The sequence below is a fragment of the Anabrus simplex genome, chromosome 2 (assembly GCF_040414725.1).
Source record: "Anabrus simplex isolate iqAnaSimp1 chromosome 2, ASM4041472v1, whole genome shotgun sequence".
NCBI classification, from domain to species: Eukaryota; Metazoa; Arthropoda; class Insecta; order Orthoptera; family Tettigoniidae; genus Anabrus; species Anabrus simplex.
In genome coordinates, this window is record NC_090266.1 from 1133475827 (window position 1) to 1133500415 (window position 24589).

Genomic DNA, 24589 nt, shown 5'->3' on the forward strand with positions numbered 1-24589 from the left:
TTCATTGATGGTGATCCTCGGTCTTACTTAAGCTGCTATGTACTTGACAGAGAAGAGGTTCTTCCACACTGGGTGCGAGAAGTGTAAGATCATCTGCGAAGACCAGGCAGTTGACTGTTATCTTGTTCTTTCTGTAAATGATTCTCAACCTGGAGTCATCTGATAGTATGTTCGTCCATTCACGAATAACTTTCTTAAGTAGGCAGTTGAAGAGGATTGGGATAAGCCACCCCTTGTTGAACACTTGTTCTACTCTTGAAGCTCTTTGATATTTGCCCTCTGAATTTGACTTGACATTGCATGTGATACTGGTCAGAGTCACTTTCATAAGGATGGGGCGAGTTGGCCATGCGGTTGGGGGCGCGCAGCTGTGAACTTGCGTCCGGGAGATAGTGGGTTCGAACCCTACTGTTGGCAGCCCTGAAGATGGTTTTCCATGGCTTCCCATTTTCACACCAAGCAAATGCTGGGGCTGTACCTTAATTAAGACCACGGCTGCTTCATTCCCATTCCTAGGCCATTCCTCTCCCTTCATCACCATAAGACCTAACTGTGTCAGTGCTACATAAAACAAATAGCAAAAAAAAAAAAAAACTTTCATAAGGTTCAAGGTCTTCTTGTCTAGTCCCAAATCAGTGAGTGTCTGGACTGCCTATCTACTGAGTCTCTACTGAGATAATAATAATAATAATAATAATAATAATAATAATAATAATAATAATAATAATCTGGCTCTTTGGTTGAATGGTCAGCATTGAGGCCTTGTGCTCAAAGAAACTCAGTTTTGATTATAAAGGAGGGATACTGACATGTAAAACATTAGTGACATGTATGGAGAGTGTTGGTTGTATCAACTGTTGTTGATGGATCAAGCCGTGGAGGTGATTTTTAAAAATTTGAATCTGTGAATTTCAGCTTACCAGTTGCAAATTGCTTTGAAAGACTGTCAGCAATAAATGTTGTTCTCATCAAGGCAGATACTGAAATTAATCCAAAATTAATTGACTCAGAGTTTAGCTGAGATGCTAATAATAATCTTCTTCTGAAGTTCGATTATACGTCTCATTGTGAAGTATGAGTTCCTCACAAAATGTTAAACCGAGCTCGATAGCTGCAGTCGCTTAAGTGCAGCCAATATCCAGTATTCGGGAGATAGTAGGTTCGAACCCCACTGTCGGCAACCCTGAAAATGGTTTTCCGTGGTTTCCCATTTTCACACCAGGCAAATGCTGGGGCTGTACCTTAATTAAGGCCATGGCTGCTTCCTTCTCACTCCTAGCCCTTTCCTGTCCCATCATCGCCATAAGACCTATCTGTGTCGGTGTGACGTAAAGCAACTAGCAAAAAAAAAAAAAAAATAATAATAATAATAAATAAATGTTAAAGTAAAGCTGTATGGACAGTTATTCTGTTTGTAGTATACTTCTAAAGCAAAACAAAAGAGAAATGTTTTTGAGACAAATGCTGTTTGGAGATATGTCAGATTGCCGAACATTTAGAACACTCATAAAACAAAATATTCATGCAAAGAAAGTTATGGTCCAGGTCTGGTGTTATTTCAAGGACATTATTTGTGTGAAAATTTACGTTATTCAATCAAATGATCATTTTTTATATATCTGGAGCAGTACATCAATAACTTTTACAGAAGAGGCTAGAACTGAAGAACAGAAAGGGTCTTAGACGTGAAGTAGAAAAGAGAACAAGCCCAGCTGGAGCTGAGGAAATTGCCTATATCTCCAGGTGCCGGCCTAAGCACAATGTGGCATTGTTGCCAGCTGGCCGGTTCAAGCTTCATAGTGTTCACGCTGGAAGTGAACAAGCCCTGCAGTTCACAAAGTCAAGTCATGATGAGCTCAAAGATCTTGTGCCAGATTAGTGATGAATCCAGAACAACTGTCTTCAGTTCAGTGTGGTTAGATGCTTGTTGAACATAGACATTCCAACTGAAGTCGAGATGAAAATCAAGAATAAATCAAATGCATTATAAGAAAATAGTGCCGGGAAGGGTGAAGTATGGGAATGATCTTTTATTGTTATTGATGACAAGAGGTAGAAAACAAAATTTGTGCAACGCAAAATAGGACAGTGCCTTTTACGAAGCTTAAATACCAGCACATTAGCAAAAATAATTGCACCCATTCTCCTTTGAGTAAGATGAGTGTTTCATGCTAGTTTTTCCTACCTCCATACAACATAAAATAACAGGCTTGTGTTAAATTATGTCCTGTAAACCTAAGCCCTTTCAAGGTTAGGTCAGGTTTCAAATGGTAGAACAAGAATTAATGTAGGGAATGACTTTAGTGAAGTACGTGAATTGGTCTGAGATGCTACTGCACCAGACGACTGTTTCCCGGTGATGTCGTGAAATGGCCAATGACATTAGTCACTCTAAAAAATCAGATGTTCGTGATGCAATACAGTGTTACTCTTGTGCTGTAACCACAAACATGTGGACAGATGGTTACAAAAAAGTCATTTTATTTCCCTTAAGGTTCACTACATTAGTGAGTGGGAAATAAAAAACAGAGTTCTTGTAACCTGCCTCTTCCCCTATACTCCCACATCTGATGAAAACATCCTGAAAGAATTTACCACTCAGTGTGCTGTGTTGGAAATTTAGCTCGCCGGTTTACAAAGGGTTACGTTCGTGACAGATCAAGGTGCAAATATTAGGAAGGCCTTAACGGTTTACAAAGGCTTTATGTGAATACCTTGTGTAGGGCATTGTTTAAATACAGTTTTTCAGCACACATTCCAAGATGATTTTCTTAATTCTCAGGTGCAGGACATAGAATACATAATTAAGGGAACACAGAAAGCTGTGATCTATTTCAAAGGTACAGAATTAGATGGTTGGGTCGAGCATACTCTGAATCAGGATGTAAAATAACATGGAATAATAAGCTTATCATGTTATAATCTGTACATAACCAGTATGGTAAAATGATTGAAATCCTATCGGCTACAACTGCAGGCAAAAGGGAGAAAGTAGAAAAAGTCATAAATAAACTGGAAGCAATCAATAAAAAACTCATGAGTGACTTGACTTATTTCCTGGAACCTTTCAAAGAAGCTACGAATGATTTAGAAGGAGACAGCAGACCAACAATACAAAATGTGCTCATTTGGTTTGATCATCTAGTACCCACACCTGGATACAGATGAGGAGCTAGAACGCTTTCCTGGGATTACGGTGGTGGTCAATCTCAATTATTACAACTACATTACTTACAAAACAATACGTTTCTTTCATTTAACTCAGAAGAGAAAGGTGCAGACTGTTTAGTAAATGCAGCACACTAGTAATCGCCATTCAACTAGCCTGGCTGGTACGCCAGCCCTAGCAAGCCCAGCCTAGAAAAGGAAACGAAGCCCTGTTAGCCAAGCTGCCTTGGTGTGGCCCTCATGACGTAACAAGCCCAGCCTAGCTCTCCAGTGCTGTTGTACGATGCACGCCTAGCTTTGCTGGCAATCAGACGTACATGCCCAGCTGAGACCTGTGACCACTTACTGCTCATTTATAATATGAAGCTTCCTTGGTCTTTTAAATTACACTATTTAGTTCTTCTTCTGGGCTGAAACACAGCAACCACTTTTATAGTGTTTTTAGTTGCCTGGGGAGACTAAATTCCTCAGATCAAGACAAGAATACTGTGATGTATTCGAAATGTCAAAAAAACTGTACATAGGGTACATAAAACAACAACATGGTTCAACCCAGAAGAAGAACTAAACAACGAAAAGGGTGATGTATTCCACCAAGATTACACACGAGTTAATAGTTGTTTATTCATCTGCTGGAAGTTGCTCTAGATTGACTAGATTACTACCTTCACTTTTCTCAATAGCTATTTGTCCTTCTGTCTTCCAGTGGTCTGGTTTATGTACAACTCTTTGAATGGAAAATAATTTGTTTTATTTCTGAATATAGAAACACTCATTATTTTTCATACAACTCAGTATTAGTGTAATTCCTTGGGTATTCCATTTAGCAAGAAAGCTGATAAATGTTCTTACTTTGTTACACATATCATTTAAGTGCTGATTTGTAATAGGAGTACTGCCACTATTGTCTGGGAGTTTGCTTAGTGGCTTCCCAATCATTTAAATTCAGTCAGGTATTTGTAGTGAGGGAAGGTACCTCAGAAATGGGAACACAATTGAGAAGAGAATTGACTTAAAATCTCTTAATCACCATAAGAATTGTTTTCTATGTCTTTCCTCTTCAACTCTTGGCAAATATTGGGGTGATATCCAAAATATAGACCACGACTGTTTCATTGCCAATAGTAACCGCAGTAGATTACAATTACTACACACATCTTTTAAGTGGACTTTACACACATTAAATACACAGATTGTTTCATGAATCATGGCAACAATGTTATGTCTTTCAGACATGTCGAGACCGAGCGAGTTGGCCATACAGTTAGGGGCGTGCAGCTGTGAGCTTGCATTCAGGAGATACTGGGTTCAAACTCCACTGTTCTGTGGTTTCCCATTTTCACACTAGGCAAATGCTGGTGCTGTACCTTAATTAAGACCATGACCGCTTCCTTTCCACTCCTAGCTCTTTCCCATCCCATCAGCACCATACAACCTATCTGTGTCGGTGCAACATAAAGCAACTTGTAAAAAAAAAAAAATAATAATAATAATAATAACAATAATGTGGGAACTCGGGAAGTTTGAAATCCTGTGTCACAGACTACTAAATGCCAGACATCTACGTGCATTGATACCTAATTAACAATGCACGAAGATGTTTGTGTACTACAAGCCGTGCTCTAAGATGGATGTAAGTAAACTTGAACAGCAGTCATACTGAAAATTACTGTTCTCCATGGCAGAAATACACGTCAGAGTGAGGCGGAGCTAAGAGAAGCTTTGGGCGATGGTGCTTTGCCTTATCAAAATACAGAGGCCTTCAAGCATAGACGCATAGCAACTGTAACTGTTGAAGAGTTAATGTCCTTTCTTCCTCACATATAAATATTGGTAGCTGTTATCGAATGGTGCTTAATGGAACACAGATGTTGAAGTGTGCAGGAACTATCCACACATGCATGTATTTCTGTGTTGACATTGTTCCAAATTTTATAGCAGGACTTAACAGATATGCAACATTTTTATTTACTTATCTAAGTGATTACCCCTTGTCATCCGCTCCTGTACACATACCTAGTTTGGTGCTAGCATTTGAGAAGCACATTCCAGTGGCCTTCTAATTCATGTAGAAGATTTAAATTGCTGATGATTCCTCAGAAGATATAACACAGTTGACATAACAGATGAAACAACCTGCACACTTAGAGCTGTTGACTGTAGTAAGCCAGTAACAACAAGCATTCATTCAAGAACCCATAATTTTTCAACCGATTGTCCATAACCAATCTTAATACCTCACAAAGTTTTCACAGAAATGTATACGTTGCTCTTACCATAAGTGTTGTACCTTAATCTCAAATTTAACCAGTTGATTTCATCTTTTATGTATAAATCTGTCAAAACATGAGAATTATTCAGGAATATTTGTAGTGAATGTTTATTTCCAGATTTTCAGTGGTGGTGTATGGAGGAGATGGTGTGTATAATGAACCAAGAAGCATTGTTGTAAACAATAATGTTTTTGCCACTCCCCAGATGATACCACATTATTTTGAACATATACCAGCAGGTAAGCAATTCACACTTTTGAGACCCAGTAAGTTAAATTAGACAATTCTTTTTTCTAATTACTGTATCATGAAACTATAAATAATGCCTTGTGATGACAACTATAGTTCATTTCACATTTCAAATATAATATTACTTTAATATAGACTTGTTCCTTTTACCTGAATGAATATTGGGACTTTCATTTCATTTCCATTCAGTGTGCTACTTCAGGTTTCTTTTGTTTTTTGTTTCTTCAATTGTTAAGAGTAGTTCTTCACTTATATGAATGAACGAAAGATGAGCAAATATTGCAGCCAACCAGGGATACCAAACCTATGTGGTAATTATTGGGACATGTGGTAGTTTTGAGACTAATATGATGTACACTACTGGGCAAATAAAGTCATTTTGAAAATTCTTGGTAAAATTGCCCATGTGTTCTCATTGTGTGATTTTCTTTTGTTCGTACGCTTAGCACAGTCAGGCAGTTGATTATTATCATAATGTAGATGCTATGAACAGAATCCATAGGGAGCTAATACCTCTCTCTAACAATTCACGGGAGTGGTGATGAAAGCCTGCGGCTCCTGCCTTCATTGACACTGCCTAAGCTTCCCGAAGAATCTAGCTGAACTAGTGGAAGTATTAGTTGTAGTCTCTCATGACCTTCTTAAGACAAATTCAAACAGTTACTGCCTGACCCTGGTGCCTCATATAGATTTGCTGTTTTGCACCACAGTCAAGTAGGTGATCTTGATGCCTGCAGTAATGGATTTCTCCATTCAATTTAGTGCTTTGTTTTAGTTTCAGAGGTTCACAATACATATGATTTTATGTGTGTGAATTCATTAAAATGTTCATTTCACATAGTAACAGTGAAAATGGCATGAAAAACACAAAATGTGAAAAAGTTAAAAGAATGATATCAGGGGAGAGTTTAAGAAAAGCAAAACCATCTAAGATAGAATTATGGAAAGAAATTTTATGCTTGAATTGTGCCTGTAAAGGAAGAAACTGTGTAACTCTGAATTCTCAGCTGAGGTAACCATACCTTACTGAGTCAGTGCAATATAAAACAGATATCAAAAAACAAATTTTTTAATTTGTATTCTTTGCTGCTTAAACTCTCAGATCTCATATACATGACCTTGGCTAAGAAATCTGGTGATTGTTTACAACCATATTTTCAGATTTCCAATAGTACTGTACCATACAATGTTATTTTAGATGACTAATGAATAGAAGTATTCAATTTTTTTATCATAGCTGGGCAGGTTAAATTCTTACTTATTGCTTCTTTTAATGACAAGGAACATGATGTGTACCAACCCTGTCAACTTCCGGTGTGAAATCTATCCGAAAACATGTATTGTTATATTGTATGTACGTCTCTAATCAAAAAATTATATACTTAGCAAAGAAATACTATGCTTGCATTTTTCACAAGTGAATAAAATTAGAATGTAGTGGTAGAATTTATTCATAATGTGCAAACACTTTCATTTGTAAATTTTATTTTGCCCACTTACAGGTAATGGCAGCAAGGATATATTTGGGGCCATTCGCTATGCTGCAAAACTTCTTTTTAGAGCAGGAGTCTCTAAAACATTTATTCTTATACCCTGCTCTAACTGTGATCCCACAGGAATGACTGTGAGTATTATAAAATTGATTACTGGATTCATAAATGAAAGAATTTTTGTATATTTCTAATATTAAAATAATGTGAAAAAAAGTATTTTTCTGTTATGATATTCAAGATTTGGACTGTAAATATGATGTAATAGGTATTAAGGTAATAGTTAATAATGAAATTTTGTGCATTCATAGTGAAGTAATGCAGAGTAATATTCATTGCTTGGAAGTATTTCTGCATTTAGTAATTTTTCTAAGTTCCAACAGCATATGAAATCTAAACATCACTTAATGCCCAAAATTCTAGGTTTCTATGTAAAAACTAAATGGGGAATTCTATTAAAATATATTGCATTTCATCTGTAAAATGTTATGTAATCTCACAAAATATAAATAATGACTCAAACATTCACTTTTCTTTTTTCAGCTTGATTATAGTGTCTTGCATCAAGTACTACTTGAGAGTGATATTAAACTTCACATTTTAATGAATGATGACTTTAAGTTTGATAAACCAAGAATACAAAAGATATTTTATGGTGAGTACATTGTCACACCTAATGTTTTGGGACAGGCAGAGGGAGAGTGTGTGTCCTTTTGAGAATCTCAGTACAGTGCAAAATCAAAACAGGGTTACTGGTTTAAAAATGATCATAAATGATTTATTTGTGTACAAAAGAGAGAACATATTCAAAAGTGGGAAATTATCTGTGTTATTAATTAGTTCATGCTATGTGTATTGATCAGTGATTAGGGCATCTCACTTCTTGTATGCGCTGTAGAAAATAGATTCTTAAGAATATTTTACTGTTATAAATTATTAGAAGAGAGAGTATTTCCTAATTGACAGTAAGCATGGTTGTATATGAAGGGAGAAATTAAATCAGAGAAACAAACCAGTGGCAGGCACTACAGCCCTGGTGGGTTTTGGCCTGCCCAATGACCACTACTCGTCCCAAAAGCCTGCAAATTATAAAGTGATGTGTGGTCTGTGTGATTAATCCTCTCAGCCATTATTCTTGATATTATAGACCGGGGTCACTATCTCACCATAAGATAGCTCCTCAATTGTTCTTGCATAGGCTGAGTAGACCTTAAACCATCCCTCAGATCCAGGTAACCATCTCTGACCTGGGTGGGTGTCAAATCCAGGGCCTCCGGGTGGGGGGCATGCTTGCTATGCCTAGACCGCAGGGCCGGTTTACATGAGAGAACACTTGGAAAATTAATCTGCTTCATAGGGTACTCTTATATCTGGCCCCTAGGCTGAATGGTCAGCAATGAAGCCATCAGTTCAAAGGGTTCCGGGTTTAGTTTTCACCTGATTCACGAAATTTTTCCTCGTTTGGTTAATTCATCTTCACAACCACCACAGAAATATGCAATAGTGAATACATCCTTACACATGGGGTTGGTGTCAGGACGGGCATCTAGCCGTAAAACTGGGCCAGATCCATATGTGCGCCTCCTATCGCACCCGTGATCCCTCCTCATTGAGGGAAAATGCAGTAGGAAAAACAAGAAAGAAATGGCATATTATTTGTTTTAATGTTATTCTTTTGACATAAATACTGAAAAATTTCAAAATCTTGTGTGCATCACAAGCAAAGAAAAAAAAATAATTTGTCACCCCTTCTTCAAATTATTTTACACTTTTAGGCCTATATATTTTCTGGAAGTCTGAAGTAAAACATAAATAACACTTAGATTATGTAGAAAAAGAGAGAATATGGAAAGACTAAAGACATTGGAGACCCATGTGTTCTCAGACCTAATTGAAAGCTAAATGTAACAAAGGCTCTTCAGTCTGTCAAACACACAGCAAATACAATGTAAATTATAACACTATAAACATACCTGTAAAATACACACTAAAATACAAAGAATGACATGTTTCGTTCTACAAGAACATCCTCAGATTCTATCAAATCACTTACAAACAAGCTTATATATGTACAGTATTGTTTACGTAGCGTAAACTTGTCAATGATAGAGAGGTTAGTGATAACATGAAACAGTAATGACAAAAAGAAATTATAAATTATAAATTATGTTAAGTCCGTTGTCACCAAACACTATTTCAGGACTGTGGTCATGGAAAGTTTTTGGTGAGGCACGCTGTGCGCGGAGAGGTTAGGGCAAGAATGGGAGGGGCCTTGTAGAGCGATGTGGATCTCTCCTATTAGATGATTAAATCGAGTATACTGTATACTGCATCATCCTTCATTGCAGTCCTTGCTGCCTGAGCTTTCCTCATATGAAGGCTACTTTCTTGTTTAATCACGTGTAGTGCATCGCCATGTGCTGTCTTCTTACAAACTGCAAATTCATCACATTTTCTGCACATGTCTTTTAATGGAGAATGAAAGGAGATAGTGAAATTATTATTAAACCTTTGGCGAAAAATGTACGAAGAAACTGGATCATCACAACTTTTTACATACAGGTTATACATAATAGTTATATTCAGGTCAGTTGCAAGGTACTTCTTATGTGGGCTCTTGTGCCTTGAGTAGTGAGAGAGATAAGTAGGAAATTGAGATATGAATTCCTTTACCTTGTCAAGTTGTTCATCTGACATTCTGCCAGGGTAACGCTTCTTACCGTGCTTGTCTCTAGGAGGTGTAGTATCATCCGATGTTTGACCTAAAGCCTGTGTAATCTTGCCGTCAGAAACTCCTAGTGTCTCCTTAAAGAATGTTTTACATACTTTGACCTCCTCCTTATTAGCACTTGCGAGGTGGTAAATTCGTGTATTTTCACATTTGTTTTTGTATAAACCCTTTGCCACTGTAATAAGGCCACACAAATAACTTGTTTGTAAACTGTAGTCTCCCAGTGCATAAAAAGAATCAAATATTTTGCACTTCTGCATTTGAGAAACCAACATATGTCATTTTAAGTTGCAGCAACACTCAAAATCTTTGAATATCTTTTCCATAATAAGTTTTCCCCTAGCAGAAACATACGACTTTCCAGAGTTTCAAAGTCTTTTTCTGATATTTCGTTTCCAACCTGCCTCATTTCTAACTCTCTTTCTACCTCTACACTGTTCTTCACATTCATTACTGTTCTGTGCCACCCCACTAATATTTAATTTGTTGCAATGTGCTTCAGGATCACTATCAGGAACTGTAATATTTCTATGGATTTTTTTCCCTATGCACCGTATTTCATTCGCGGAATCATGCCTGTCACCACTATCAGAAGGCAAATATGATGATCGCATATCTTCCAGTTCATCTATTTCTGAATTAGATGACTCATCTAGAAGGGAAAAACAATTACCTTAATGAGAACCTTGCATGCCAACGAAACAAAAGTGAGGTTATGATTAGCAGTTTTTCAATAGCAATGGATTATCACTCCACTGTACAAAGTATACGTATTTCATAATGTATGTACATGTATTCACACGATAATAACACATGCTTTGATGAGGCCCATACTTCCGCACAATCAGTAACACTACCCACTTTCCATACGTGTACGACATAATAACCAATGCAACAGCAACCTACGCACCAGCTGGAATGGTTGGACCAGTGTTGCATTCTGGGAGGCTGTGATTAATTCCATTGCAACAACACATCTGTCGGGGGTTTCTCAATGTGGTCTGGGCCACTGTTGCTCTCCTATTTACCATTATGAACAACATTTTGTGCCCTATTACTCATTTTCTACATTTGTGTGGGTTGGGCTACTATTGCGCTCAACGCCTCATATGTGAAATGAACGTCCTAATTGGCATACTGTACTTACAGTACATACTGAAGGGGAAGATAACCACAGAAATACCAAGGACATTTGGGCTGGCGATAAGGTGGTTGTAGAACTGTGCTGCTTGGTTGTATCAGAGAGACGATTTAGGTTTCTACTCTATTAACTAATTTTCATCGTTAGTTGCTTTTATATCAGTAAATTAGGTTCAGTAGTTTATATTCATCTTTTTAAGACATCCTTTTTTTTTTTTTTTTGCTTTACGTCACACCGACACAGATAGGTTTTACGGCGACGATGGGACAGGGAAAGGCTAGGAGTGGGAAGGAAGCGGCCGTGGCCTTAATTAAGGTACAGCCCCAGCATTTGACTGGTGTGAAAATGGGAAACCACGGAAAACCACCTTCAATGCTGCCGATAGTGGGGTTCGAACCTACTATCTCCCGAATACTGGATACTGGCCGCACTTATGTGACTGCAGCTGTCGAGCTCGGTTAAGACATCCTGAAATTAATGTAAATCCTATTCAAAACTTGGGATAGCATAATTGATTCAGAAACAAAGTAGCATCTCTCAGATGCCATGTGAGCTTCTACAACGTAAAATTGTGTGCGACCACTGCAGAGTTAATGTAAGGGTCAGTCAAATGAAAACCGAACACCCGCTACAATGTGACCATGGAATGGTTTTATTGAAAAGTAATTCCCAAAAGCGTTAATTCATTTATCCCACTGGGAGGCGAGATGTACAATTCCAGTTTTGTAGAAAGTTGCAGGTTGCTGACGGATCCGCAACCGTACCCACTCTTGCCATTTCTCGTCCGAATGAAATCGACACCCACAAATGTATTTATTCAGGTCGCCAAAAATGATAAAATCACAAGGTGAATGATCCGTGCTTTACAGAGGATGCTGAAATGTTTCCCAACCAAATCGCTGAAGCGTAGCCTTCACCAGATTGGAAGTATGGGGGTAAGCATTATCATGCAACAGGATGACTCCGTCCGACAGCATTCCAGGGCATTTTGGCTTTATGGTGCATCGTAGTTTCTGCAAAGTAGTAATGGCTCAATAGGCCTGTCCTGGGCGTACATCGTCTTGCAGTGATGTGCACCCTTCTCTGAATTTCCTATGCCACTCCTGTACACTCGACATGGACATGCAGTGTTCGCCATACACAGCAGACATGCGATGATGAGTTTTACATACTCCAGCACCCTCAGCCACCATAAAATAAACCACACTTCTCTGCTCTTCTTTGCTTGCCTCCATTTCTACAGCTGGATGAACATATTAAACTAGTCCATGCACCAACAAAGACATAACCCAACAACTGTATGCATCTGTGAGTTGTCACTGTGCAGTTCTCCTACCACAGCGATGGCAGTATTGATATGTAACAACAGTGTTTCCACCTTTCGCGTGGTATGCGTGTTATAGCGGGTGCTCAGTTTTGTAGCATAAGTATCTGTCCAAAATCCTTTGTTAATACCATTTAAAATTTCCTCTACAGGTTAGCACAGACAGTGCCACAGGGCAAAAAAAAAGAAAACATTCTAAAACAAGTCTTAGAAATATGAGAATTTTTGAAAATACGGTACCTCAAGTTATTCAATAAGTATTTCATTAAAATGCTTGGTTCCATAAGTTATCAAATTACAAGAACTTTGAACATGGACTCAATACCATTTTTTTTAAATGGGAAAAATATGTTAAGTTCAATGCTAATAAAATCATCAATATTTTATTATTACACTACATTATACTGACTTGATCACCCTGGTATGGCCATATGACATGGGCTTTCTAACCACTTTGCTGGTAAGGGACATAAGACATCGAGTATTAGTTGCTGAGGACAGCCATTCCCACACAGTTGAAACCAGTTCAGTAAGTAATTTATTTATCATTAGAAAGTGTAGTGAAGCCAGTATAATTTTTTGTAATTTTATCATCACTATATTATTATTATTATTATTATTATTATTATTATTATTATTATTATTATTATTAACGCCCACCTGGTGATCATGATTATTAAGGGGCCAAGTCTTTGGTCTGACACCATGGTTAGTCGGTTCCGGTTTGAGCCCTGTTGTTGGAAAATAAATTCCACCATCAGAATGTTGGCCAGTAGGGTAGGAGAGGTAATGGTATACAAAGGGCACTAGGAAAGTTTTGCAATACGCAAAAACGGTTGGCTGGACACCCCTGTTATGGTAGAGGGATGAAAAGTGGGGTGAAAAACCGGTCTAGAAGACAGCAAGGTGCGACCTTCACACCAGTTGTTACTAAGCAGTGGGATTGAAAGCAAGTTAAGGTGTCAGTGTGGTCTAAAGGTGAATATCGCGCAATTATCCGCTACAATTTTTCTCGTGGATTAACTGTTGACCAGTGCCTGGAGGAAATGACTCCTGTGCTGGGAGAAGACTGTCCACATCGGACAACAATTTTCCGCTGGTACAAAGAGTTCCAGAGGGGAAATTTTGGGTTGAAGACGACCCTTGTTCTGGGCGACCGTCTGAATCAATGACTGAGGAAAACATTGAAGCTGTGAGGAAAATGTTGTAGCAAGAGAGGCGGTTGATATATCGGAAGGTAGAAGAGACCCCCCACATCCCTGCACCAGTTATTCATTCAGTTCTACACTACCATCTCCATGTTAGAAACGTTTGTTACCTTTGGGTGCCCCGTTCACTTTCAGTGGAACAAAGGGCACATCGAGTGAAATGGTACCAAAAAATGCTAAAACAGTTTGAAAATGGGACTTCGCGTAATGTCAGTAGCATCATTACAGGTGATGAAACTTGGCTTTATTATTATGATGTCCCAATGAAATCCCAGAACAAGGTGTGGCTGATTGAAGACAAGGGTACTCCTGTGACTGTGTGAAAGTCAAGATCAGTGAAGAAAAGAATGATTGCAGTATTCTTCACTAAACGGGGCATCCTGCCTCGGGTTGTGCTAGAAACACAAAGGACAGTTACTGCAAAGTGTTACAGTGAGACTTGTCTGCCTCAGGGCATCCCGGCTCTCGAGCAGCTCCGTCCAAGGTTACGACTTAACACTTGGTTCTTGCATCACGACATGCTCCAGCACATTGTGCGAATGTAACAATGGATTTCCTGGCCATATCAGGGTTGACTGTGCTTGATCACCCTCCATACAGTCCTGATCTTGCCCCATGTGACTTCGCACTCTTCCCAGAAGTGAAGATGAAGCTGAAAGGGGGTCGTTTTGCATCCAACGAGGAGCTTCTGGCAGCATGGGATCAAGAGTGTGAAAATGTAACCTAAGAGAAGTGGCAGAGTTGGTTCAGTGACTGGTTTCAACGTATAGAGAAGTGTATTGAGTGTGGTGAAAATTCTTTTGAAAAAGTCTAAAGCGTTCACTCACGTTGCAAAACTTTGCTAGTGCCCTTTGTACAATTTCTAATCACTAGATTACATGCTAAAAGCCTGGTTCAATTTCAGACTTCTCCACCGTGTTCATATGGAGTGAGGGCATGTGACACTGTTGGTGATGATTCAACCGTCGGATGGGTACGTTAAGTCTTGATCAGACTCCTTGATGTTATTCTACAGGAGTAGGCTATGTGCCAACACTGGGCTTCACCCTCTCCTTACCTCATCATCATCATCATCTTCTTCTTCTGCACGTGCATGAGTGCACACACACACACACACACACACACACACTGGCGTGCAGGTTGATCTCCCCAGAGCCCACACGACATTATTATTATTATTATTATTATTATTATTATTATTATTATTATTATTATTGTTGTTGTTGTTGTTGTTGTTGTTTTTTCCAGATAAGTGATCTCACATCATTTTAATTTTTCTGATTTCTTTCTAGGAATGGATGGTGAAACAGCTTACACAAAGAAAGATGTAAAATCACTGAAGGGAGATAGTGATTTAAGAAGGCAGGTTAAACTGCCAAAATCAAAGCTTGGATTCTGCACAGCACTAGCCTTGGAAACAAATGGTAATTATGCTAATTTGTTAAGGACATATAAAAAAGTAAGCTTGTTTAGTACACCAGTGTAATATGCTCCTCTGAAGAAATGTCTGTGTAGATAATAGAATGTTGCTAAGGCAAGTAAATAATTTTGCTAAACAAAACCAACCCTATAAGGATTATATTTTTCTCTACATCTTGAGTGCAAGGTGCTAGTAGAAGTCAGATATTTTAGAAGTTTCTAAATTGTCCTGAATTATTTTGATGATAGTAGTGAAAGAAGAAGAAGTTACGCAGAAGAAGTGTTCGCAACTAACAAACCGTGTGAAATTGACTTCAAAACAAGCATTCAACATTTTTGTAGACAAGGTGACTAGTGATCACTTCTGTTCTTTTAGGAATAACAATTTCATATGAAACATATGCTAAACATTTGGTTAAGAATCTAATTGTCATCATTTATACTGCTTATTCTGAAATATGATCCTCCTTATGCTTAGATTGCTAGCACTACACAGTTCACTGTTTAGCTGTCTCAACAAAGGCAAATCTGTTTCACAGACATTTGCTAAGTCCCTTTAAAAATAGTTTCACTAACTCCAGACCAAAAATAATGATGACAAACCACTCACAGTGAACAGTCCTGGAATTCCTTGATGTGGGAATGCAACTCTCAAAAGGGCACCATTAATTACCAGCAGGTGGGATAGGGTTGAATTTGTTAGGAATTAGAGTTGTTTGGGAAAGGAGAGTAAAGAAAGAGGAGGTAAAAGATTATTGACATGATACTGTATAGGCTTTTGGACTTAGGCTGTGTCAAGAAAGTAAGGTGAAGTTCTTTATGTTTCACAGAGAACTGTCCTCTGCGTCATCAGAAGAAATCTTGACTGTCCACGAGAAAGGCTTCTTAAACAATGACTTTTGAAATCAGACATTATAATAGAAGTGGAAATGGTACGTTCATTCATCACCAGATGGCTCATCGGCGTAGCACAGTGCTACCATTCGACGCGGAAGCTAACCGGACCATCAGAATCAGTCTAAGGGTTCACATAACATGTGTACGTAACATACGACATTGACAGTGCATGACAATGATACAAGCCTGGAAAGAAACATCGGGCAATGAGGAAGGTATGAATTTCGAAAACACCGTGACGAAATAACAATAGTGAAGGGACAGGGAAGGGAAATATCTATGTAAATCCTTAATGGCTGGCTACCAGGTATTACTTAATTGATAGCCAGTGTCCCTGTTGAAATTGTTAGGATTTCTATGTATTTCCACAGCTTCCCGTATAATCCTGGACGTGTAGTGTATAGTTTGGGTAAGAGCTCGAGCATCTTGGAACATGACATCATGACCCGACGATAGAGCGTGCTTAGCTATTGCCAATTTGTCTGGCTGGTTGAGACGAATATTACGTTCATGATCCTTGATACGGGTACCAATGAACTGGCATGTTTGGCCGATGTATACCTTACCGCAAGTACAGAGAAATTTTAATATTTTTCTCTACATCTTGAGTGCAAGGTGCTAGTAGAAGTCAGATATTTCAGAAGTTTCTAAATTGTCCTGAATTATTTTGATGATAGTAGTGAAAGAAGGAGAAGTTACATGGAAGAAATGTTCGCAATTAACAAACCGTGTGAAATTGACTTCAAAACAAGAATTCAACATTTTTGTAGACAAGGGGACTAGTGATCAGTTGATTTTTAAATTCCCTGTACTTGCTGTAAAGTATACATCGGCCAAACATGCCGGTCTATTCGTACCCATATCAAGGAACATGAACGTAATATTAGTCTCAACCAGCCAGACAAATCTGCAATAGCTGAGCACGCTTTATCGCCGGGTTATGATGTCATGTTCCAAGATGCTCAAGTTCTTACCCATACTAGACACTACACGTCCAGGATTATACAGGAAGCTGTGGAAATACGTAGAAATCTTAACAATTTCAACAGGGACACTGGCTATCAATTAAGTAATACCTGATTGCCAGCCATTAAGGATTTACGTAGGTATTTCCCTTCCCTGTCCCTTCACTATTGTTGTTTCGTCTCGGTGTTTTCCAAATTCACACGTTCCTCATTGCCAGATGTTTCTTTCCAGGCTTGTATCATTGTCATGCATTCTCAATGTCATATGTTACGTACACATGTTATGTGACCCCTTAGACTAATTCTGATGGTTCGGTCAGCTTCCGCTTCGAACGCTAGCACTGTGCCATGTCTGAAAATCCATCTGATGACAAATGCAAGTACCGTTTCCACTTCTATTATAACTTCTGATTTCAAAAGTCATTGTTTAAGAAGCCTTTCTCGTGGACAGTGGAGATTTCTTCTGATGACGCAGAGCACAGTTCTCTGTGAAACATAAAGAATTTCACCTTATTTTCTTGACACGGCCTAAGCCCAAAAGCCTATACAGTATCAGGTCTATAAGTACGGGCTGTGAAAGCATTAATGGCAACATTAAAAGATTATTAGTTACTTCTATCATTTATTGATAAAGGTAAGTCAGAATAGGGCATAAAGAAAAAAATTCAACAAAGTATTTAAATTACAACTGATAAAAGTCACCTTGGGTCACACTACCGACCGTGCTGCGCCAATGAAAATCTGACTTCCCTCTGTTCTGAGTTCAGAGATTTCCGCCAGTACATCCTGGCAGAAATTTCTTGTGTAAAGGAGGAGTTATTAGTTGTGAAAGAGTGTCTTGACCAGCACGAAGCCCAGGCTGATGAAGCCGAACAATACAGTAGGTGGAACTGTCTCCCCATACACGCGGTGAAAGAAGAACAGGCTGAGAATGTCTATGCCAAAGTGATAGAGACAGTAAAATCTAAACTGCAAGTGGACTTATCGATGGATGACATCGATCGCTGTCATAGTTTGGGACCTCAACGCAGATCAGCTGCGGAAGTCGTGACCTCAGAAAACAGGCCGATTATAGTTAAATTTGCCCAGTTTCATGTTCGCGTTTGTGTCTGGCGCGCTAAGAAGCACTTCAAAGGCACCAAACTGTTGGTTACGGAGTCATTGACTGCTGCAAGGAAAGATCTATTAAATCGAGCCAGAGACCAGCTCGGAGTGCATAGCGTTTGGACCCAGGAAGGAAGAATCATAGTTCTGGGCAAAAAAACAAATTTACAGTGGCCACTAAAGCGGAACTAAATGCTGTTATTTCACGGCTAGGTGATTAGTAGAGTAGAGTGCATGACTCATGGATTTACGTTTTAATTATAAGTGGTTTTATTATAAGTTTAGTGTGAGTGAATGTTTAAGTGATTCAAGTGGCTTACGTATACAAGAGGAAACAATGGTAAGTTGTCCTTTGTTTATTTTTGATTATGGCTAACACAGGCAGTAATGTAGCTTTCTCCCTGGGCAGGGTAAACAACCTTCACCTTGATACTGAACCCTCCCACCCTTCTCTTTCCCTGACTCCTCACCCCACCCGCACTCGCCTGGAGAGAGAATTCTCGTCCTTTCCCTGCTCCTTACTGTGTGCCCATGTCAGTGCTTAGTGTATAATTGCCCATCACACTGAGCTGAAAGCTATTTTTGAAGGAAGCATGGTAAAAGTTGCAGCACTTAGTGAGAGTTGGATGAAGGACTCGGTCCCTCTAAACATGGTAAATATAGAAGGATTTAATGCAGTTTTTCACAATAGACCAAAGTACCGTGGAGGAGGAGTAGCTCTATACTACAAAAACAATTTAACGGGGAAGATTATACAAACTTTTACATTATCTACTGATACCTTAACCGAATATATGTTTGTTGAACTATCTGTTGATAAGACTAAAGTACTTATTGGAGTCGTTTACAAACCACCAAAACCAGGAAACTTCACCGACTTCGAAGAAAATTTACTAAAACTCATACCTACCTACGAACATGTACTCATATTTGGCGACTTTATAACACAAACCTGTTAATCTACTCCATTGAAGCAAATTGTTTACATAACATATTTACCTCTTGTAACATGTCAGTATTGCCACTTAACCCTACTCACCACATGCATACAGCTCACACACTCTAATAGATTTACTCGTCACAAACAATCCTCAGAAAATACTAAAACATGGATAAACTTCTGTACCTGGTATATCCTACCATGATCTCATATATTTAGCTTATTCTTTGAAAGTTCCCAAAACAAAGCCAGAGTGGATAACCTATAGAGACATGAAAAAGTTAAATTCTCAACAATTAATACAAGACGTTATTCTCTGCCCGTGCTATGAAATACTACACTTGACTGACAATGACGAAAAAGTAAAGAGGTTTAACACATTATTGTTGGGATTGTATAACATACACGTACCTAAATGTACTGCTAGGGTGACTCGCAAAGCTGCTCCTTGGTTAGCAAATGACATTAAGTCCGCAATGGCTGAACGTGATGCACTACACAGATGTTACAAGCAGATATTATCAACTGACGATTTTGAAAAGTACCATGTGCTTAGAAATAGAGTTAAACAAATAATCAGAAAGAAATAAATATGCATACTTCCAACAATTAGCCAGTAACTTGAACACAAAAAATACCTGGCAAGAACTCAGATCCATAGGTATTGGGAGGCAAACTACAAACTCCAATACGCATGACATAAATCCAGATGAATTAAATGCCCACTTTACTAGAGAAATAGTTAGTACCCATCCTCATATCATACAAAAAACAGTAAATTCTGTTCAATCTACTCCATTACCACAACGGCATTTGTTCAAATTTCGTAAAGTAAATGAAACTGATGTAAGGAGAAAACTAACATCAGTCAAATCACAAGGAATCGGAGTGGACGACATCATGATAACCTTCATCGTTACCTTGATAGATGTAGTATTGCCAATTTTAACCCAGGTATGTAACTCGTGTCTTTTGGAAGGCTACTTCCCAACTGTTTGGAAGGATGCTTTAATTTTTCCAGTACCAAAAAAATCTCTAGCGAATTATCCATCTGACTATCGGCCTGTCTCTATACTTTCTTCACTTTCGAAAGTCTTAGAAAAACTCATGTATGAACAACTGCTCCAGTATTTGATGCACCATTCGTTACTTGATCACTTCCAATCTGGATTTAAAAACGGACATAGTACATCTACTGCTCTTCGAAAAATTGCGGATGACGTAAGGAAAGCAATGGATGAATGTAAATTGACCATGCTCATTCTCCTAGACTTCAGCAGGGCTTTTGACACTATCAGTATGGACATATTAATAGCGAAATTGCATTCCTTCCATCTTAGCCACGCTGCTCTCAACTTGTTCCCTTTCTACCTCCATAACCGACAACAGTGTGTTGTCATGAATGAAAAGAGAACGGAGTGGAAGTACAAAGTTAATGGCGTGCCACAAGGTTCTATACTTGGCCCCCTGTTATTGATTTTATATTTGAATGACATCTCTTCTGAGTTGGAAAACTGCAACTACCCTCTCTATGCCGACGACCATCAAATTTACTGCCACACAAATGTGAATGACATAAATTCAGCTATTGAAAATATGAACTGAAACTTACAGCAGATCAGCTGTTATGCAGCTGAGGATTCTCTCTCCATCAACCCAACGAAAACACAAGCTATCATACTAGGGCAGAGAAAACTGCTTACCCGTTTACACAGTCTACAACTTCCAGTTATTCAACTAAATGGTGCAGCTGTCCCATTCCGTAAATCAGTAAAAAGCCTTGGAGTCACCATAAATGAAACTTTGAACTGGGATGAGCATGCCTCTAATATATGCAGGAAAGATCATTCATTACTTCATCCCCTTAAGATTCACCAGACTGTATTACCTCTCAACTTGAAAATAAGACTGGTTCAAATCACTGATACTTCCAATTTTTAACTATTGTGATGCGTTGCTGGATGCTACCAGTGAACAAAGTAAGAAACTGCAGAGAGCTTTAAACTCCTGCATTAGATTTATTTTTTCATTGAATTTTGCCTTGCATATATCCCCTTTTTAGGCACAACTTTCTAGGTTAAAAGTAGAGCAGCAGAGAAATCAGCATGTATCAATGCTTATCTATTGACTCTTGACTGAAAATATACCTGAATGTCTCTCCAGAAGTTTCCGTTTTCTACCTTCCTTTCATTACCATGACACGCGTTCTGGGTCAACAATTGCAATATCTCCATATCGTACATCTGCCTGCAGTAATTCTTTCCTTGTGTTGGGCGCTAGAATATGGAATGCTTTACCCCCTGAAATTAGAAATTCCTCATTAATTACCTTCAAAAGACAGTCTAAAGATTTCCTCTTGAATACGTAGGCTATATTATGTAGTTATGTGTGAACGCATGAGTGAAAATCTTGAGTAAATAGTTCCCAAATGTTTACATAAATTACTGTTATATTATATGAATTCCATGTAGAGTAGTTAATATTGAATTTATTTTGTTCATTTTAGACTTAGGATGTAGATCTTTTAGTTTTAGTCTGTATTAAGTTATATTATTATGTTATATACAGTGTATTAAGTTAGAATATTAAGTTTGTATTCATTATCAAGCCACATAATGTGGTTAAGTGTAAGAGAGGGCCAAGAGCCCTAAGTTAACCGCAATTAAAGACATCAATAAATAAATAACTAAATAAATAAATAAATAAATAAATAAATAAATAAATAAATAAATATAAACACTAATATAAACAACTTTATTCCATAACAGAATATAAACTTCCTGATCTACCTATTCAGTACCATACTTCATTAGACCATTCACACTTAAACAGTCATCGTACAAACTTGGATCAGGAAGTTTATATTCTGTTAAGGAATAAAGTTGTTTAAAACATGTAAATGTACTAGTGATGTGCTAGCCCAGCAATGTAGGGATAGCGTACTTCCTCATACATAGAGGCCCTGGATTTGATGCCGGCCAGATCAGGGATATTGGACAAGATGGCATATCTCATCGTTTCTTACTTTGTCCCTCCTTGTTTTCTTAAGACCTTCATTTCCACTGCTTGTAGTTTGCTGATATTTCTGTTGGTTTGGATGCATGTTTCTAGACTGTAAGTGGTACAAAGAAGCTCCTGTAAAGTATTATTAATGTAATGGAACTTGCTTATCCCAAAGAAGTTTTCTCACAAGGTGATAAATCTGTGTTGCATTCTGTACTGTACTAGTGATTTCTGCAGATGGTTGGCTATCTGTTGTTACTACACTGTGAAGATAACGGAACTGATGTACTTGTTCCAACTTTGATCCATCTAGAGTGATGTTAGTACAGATGTTTGGCGACCAACAGGCAACACTGCCATTTTGGACTTGCTTATCTTGTGATCAGTTTGCTTGAATATAGCATTCCAGCTTCTGTTGTACTTCAGCCTCACCATCACCACATCATCTGCAAAGAAAGAGCTTTAAACTCAGAGTTAATATTGTTGAGTCTCTTAACTCTTTTCATTATTTCATTCATTACAATGATGAGTAAAAGTGGCAATAGTGCCTTGTTATAAACCATGCCTATTCTCAAACCACTCCAAATATCAACCCCCTATTTGGACACAACACTGGCAATGTTCATACAGCATTTTGACTTTATTAATTAAAGCACACGGTATAGATCTATTCTCAATATATTTCCAGTTTTTTCATCTCTGTGCACTCTTATAAGCTTTCTCAATATCTAGGAAAATAAAGATGACATCTTTTCCTTTTCTCCAGTGCTCCTCCATGATCATCCTTACAGAAAATACCATATCTGTTGTTGCCCTATTCCTTCTAAAACCAAACTGCTCCTCTTTAAGGTGTGGTTCTATCCTGGTTCCATTATTTTCAGTCCATGTGATAGAGGAGTGATGCCTCTGTATTTCTGGGTTTCCGTCCATCTCCTTTCTTAAATAGAGAGACGATGACTCCCTTAGTCTAGTCTTCAGGTAGTTTTTCTTCTTTCCAAATGGTGTTTAGGACAACCACTGCAATCCTTGCATTCCAGCAGCCTTGATCATGTCAGCGCTTACATCATCTATGCCTGTTGCCTTGGCTTTATTAATGTTCTTTAGGGCATTATTTTCTTTCGCCATGGTCTCCTGTTGTTTGATATTTAAATTTTCACCATTATATAATTTTTCAAAATACTGTCCCCTCTCATCTCTTATCTCTTTGTCATTCCTAGTGATGTTTCCATCTCCTTTCTCCAGGGCATTTATTTCTTCATACTTGCTTCTCTAGCTTCTCACTACTTGATATAATAGTTTCTTGTTGTTCTCCTCATCTAGTTTCTGTGTGAATTCAGTCCAGGTTTTCTCTTTCTCATTAGCAACCTGTGGTGGTCACTACCAAAACTTTCTCCTGGCAGCACTTTAACATCTTTAATAAATGTCTTTGCAGTGACATAGTAGTAAGAGATTTCTGCTCTCCATTCCAGCTGTACCTTGTGAACTTATAGCTCAGCTGCTTTTCAAGCCAGGTGTTCTTGATTATTGGGTTGTTTCATAGGCAGAATTCAAAGAGACATTCAGCCTCGTGGTTCCTATTTCCATATCCACAAGAACCGATCACTGCCTCATACACTGCCCTTACAGTTCACACCTGAGCATTTAGGTTTCCCATAACAAGAGTATTATCTTGTTTGATGTGGTTCTCTCTTACTTGAAGGAGGTCATCTTTCCCTTCTTGACTGCACCCAGTATGTGGAGCATAAATCTGAACAAGGGTCAGGTGCTTTTGTTGATTTTCTGATGTAGCTTAATAATTCATTCATGAACCCATTGAATTCTAATATAATTATCTATAACACAGAATACTAATTTAAAATGGATGATGCTATGCACACTATACCGTATTACAGGTAACAGAGTATAATACATATAACTTATAACATATTTGGATAAAAACTTGTCAACATGTTTAATGTTTATCATTTCAGTAGTTAACACTGATATGGTAACAGCTGGCTTGGCAATCAGCTTTAAAAACAGCTAACGCTGAGTGTCGAGCGGCGGTAAATAACCCGCCTCCCCATAGGGGCCAACGGCTTTGGGTAGATGAGCCCCTTTGGGTGGGATGGTCCCCTCAGTGTAGGAAATGACACTGAAACCCATCATCTGTGTCTTTGGCCCAACAGCAAAACAGACTGAAGAACCTCCTTTTTTGTGGTTCTCATAGGTCATGCAGGCAGATGAGGTCATGCCAGACGGACTGGCTGTGAAGCCACAGCTCACTGGTATTTCGAGTCTGCGGCAGCCCGTTGCAGTCATGGTACTAGAACCTGCGTGTCGCATTTCATTTGTGTCACAGGGTATAGTTCTGACATCATATAGTGTGGGTCACTTCCTTGCAAGGTGCAATCCATCTTAAACAAAATCCTGCTTGTGGCACTTTTTCCTGCTGTCACCCCCTTCAACTCAAGTCCAACAGAGATGGGATAAGGATGGTGGAGGCAGGTTTTCGGGTGAAACTGGAAGCCTCTAGTTCAGACCTGTACATTGACAGCAGATGTGTGATGGTCGTCTTTCTGAGACCCCCATGACTACTCAGGAATTTGGTACTGCATCTGTGTTTGGGCAGGCCTATTTAGTATCACTGCTGCCCACGCTGAATGGGGAAGGCCCTAGAAAATGTGGGCTAAACATC

General features: G+C 38.5%; 1 protein-coding gene across 1 annotated transcript in view; it reads left to right on the plus strand.

The window, feature by feature from the left end:
* The window catches only part of Apoltp (Apolipoprotein lipid transfer particle), a 668275-nt gene that overhangs the window by 623071 nt on the left and 20615 nt on the right, over window positions 1–24589 (plus strand). The window contains exons 67-70 of the mRNA XM_067142082.2: window positions 5559–5680; window positions 7193–7314; window positions 7724–7835; window positions 14877–15008. Of these exons, the coding sequence (XP_066998183.2) occupies window positions 5559–5680; window positions 7193–7314; window positions 7724–7835; window positions 14877–15008 (488 nt within the window). The remainder of the gene's footprint in view (window positions 1–5558; window positions 5681–7192; window positions 7315–7723; window positions 7836–14876; window positions 15009–24589) is intronic.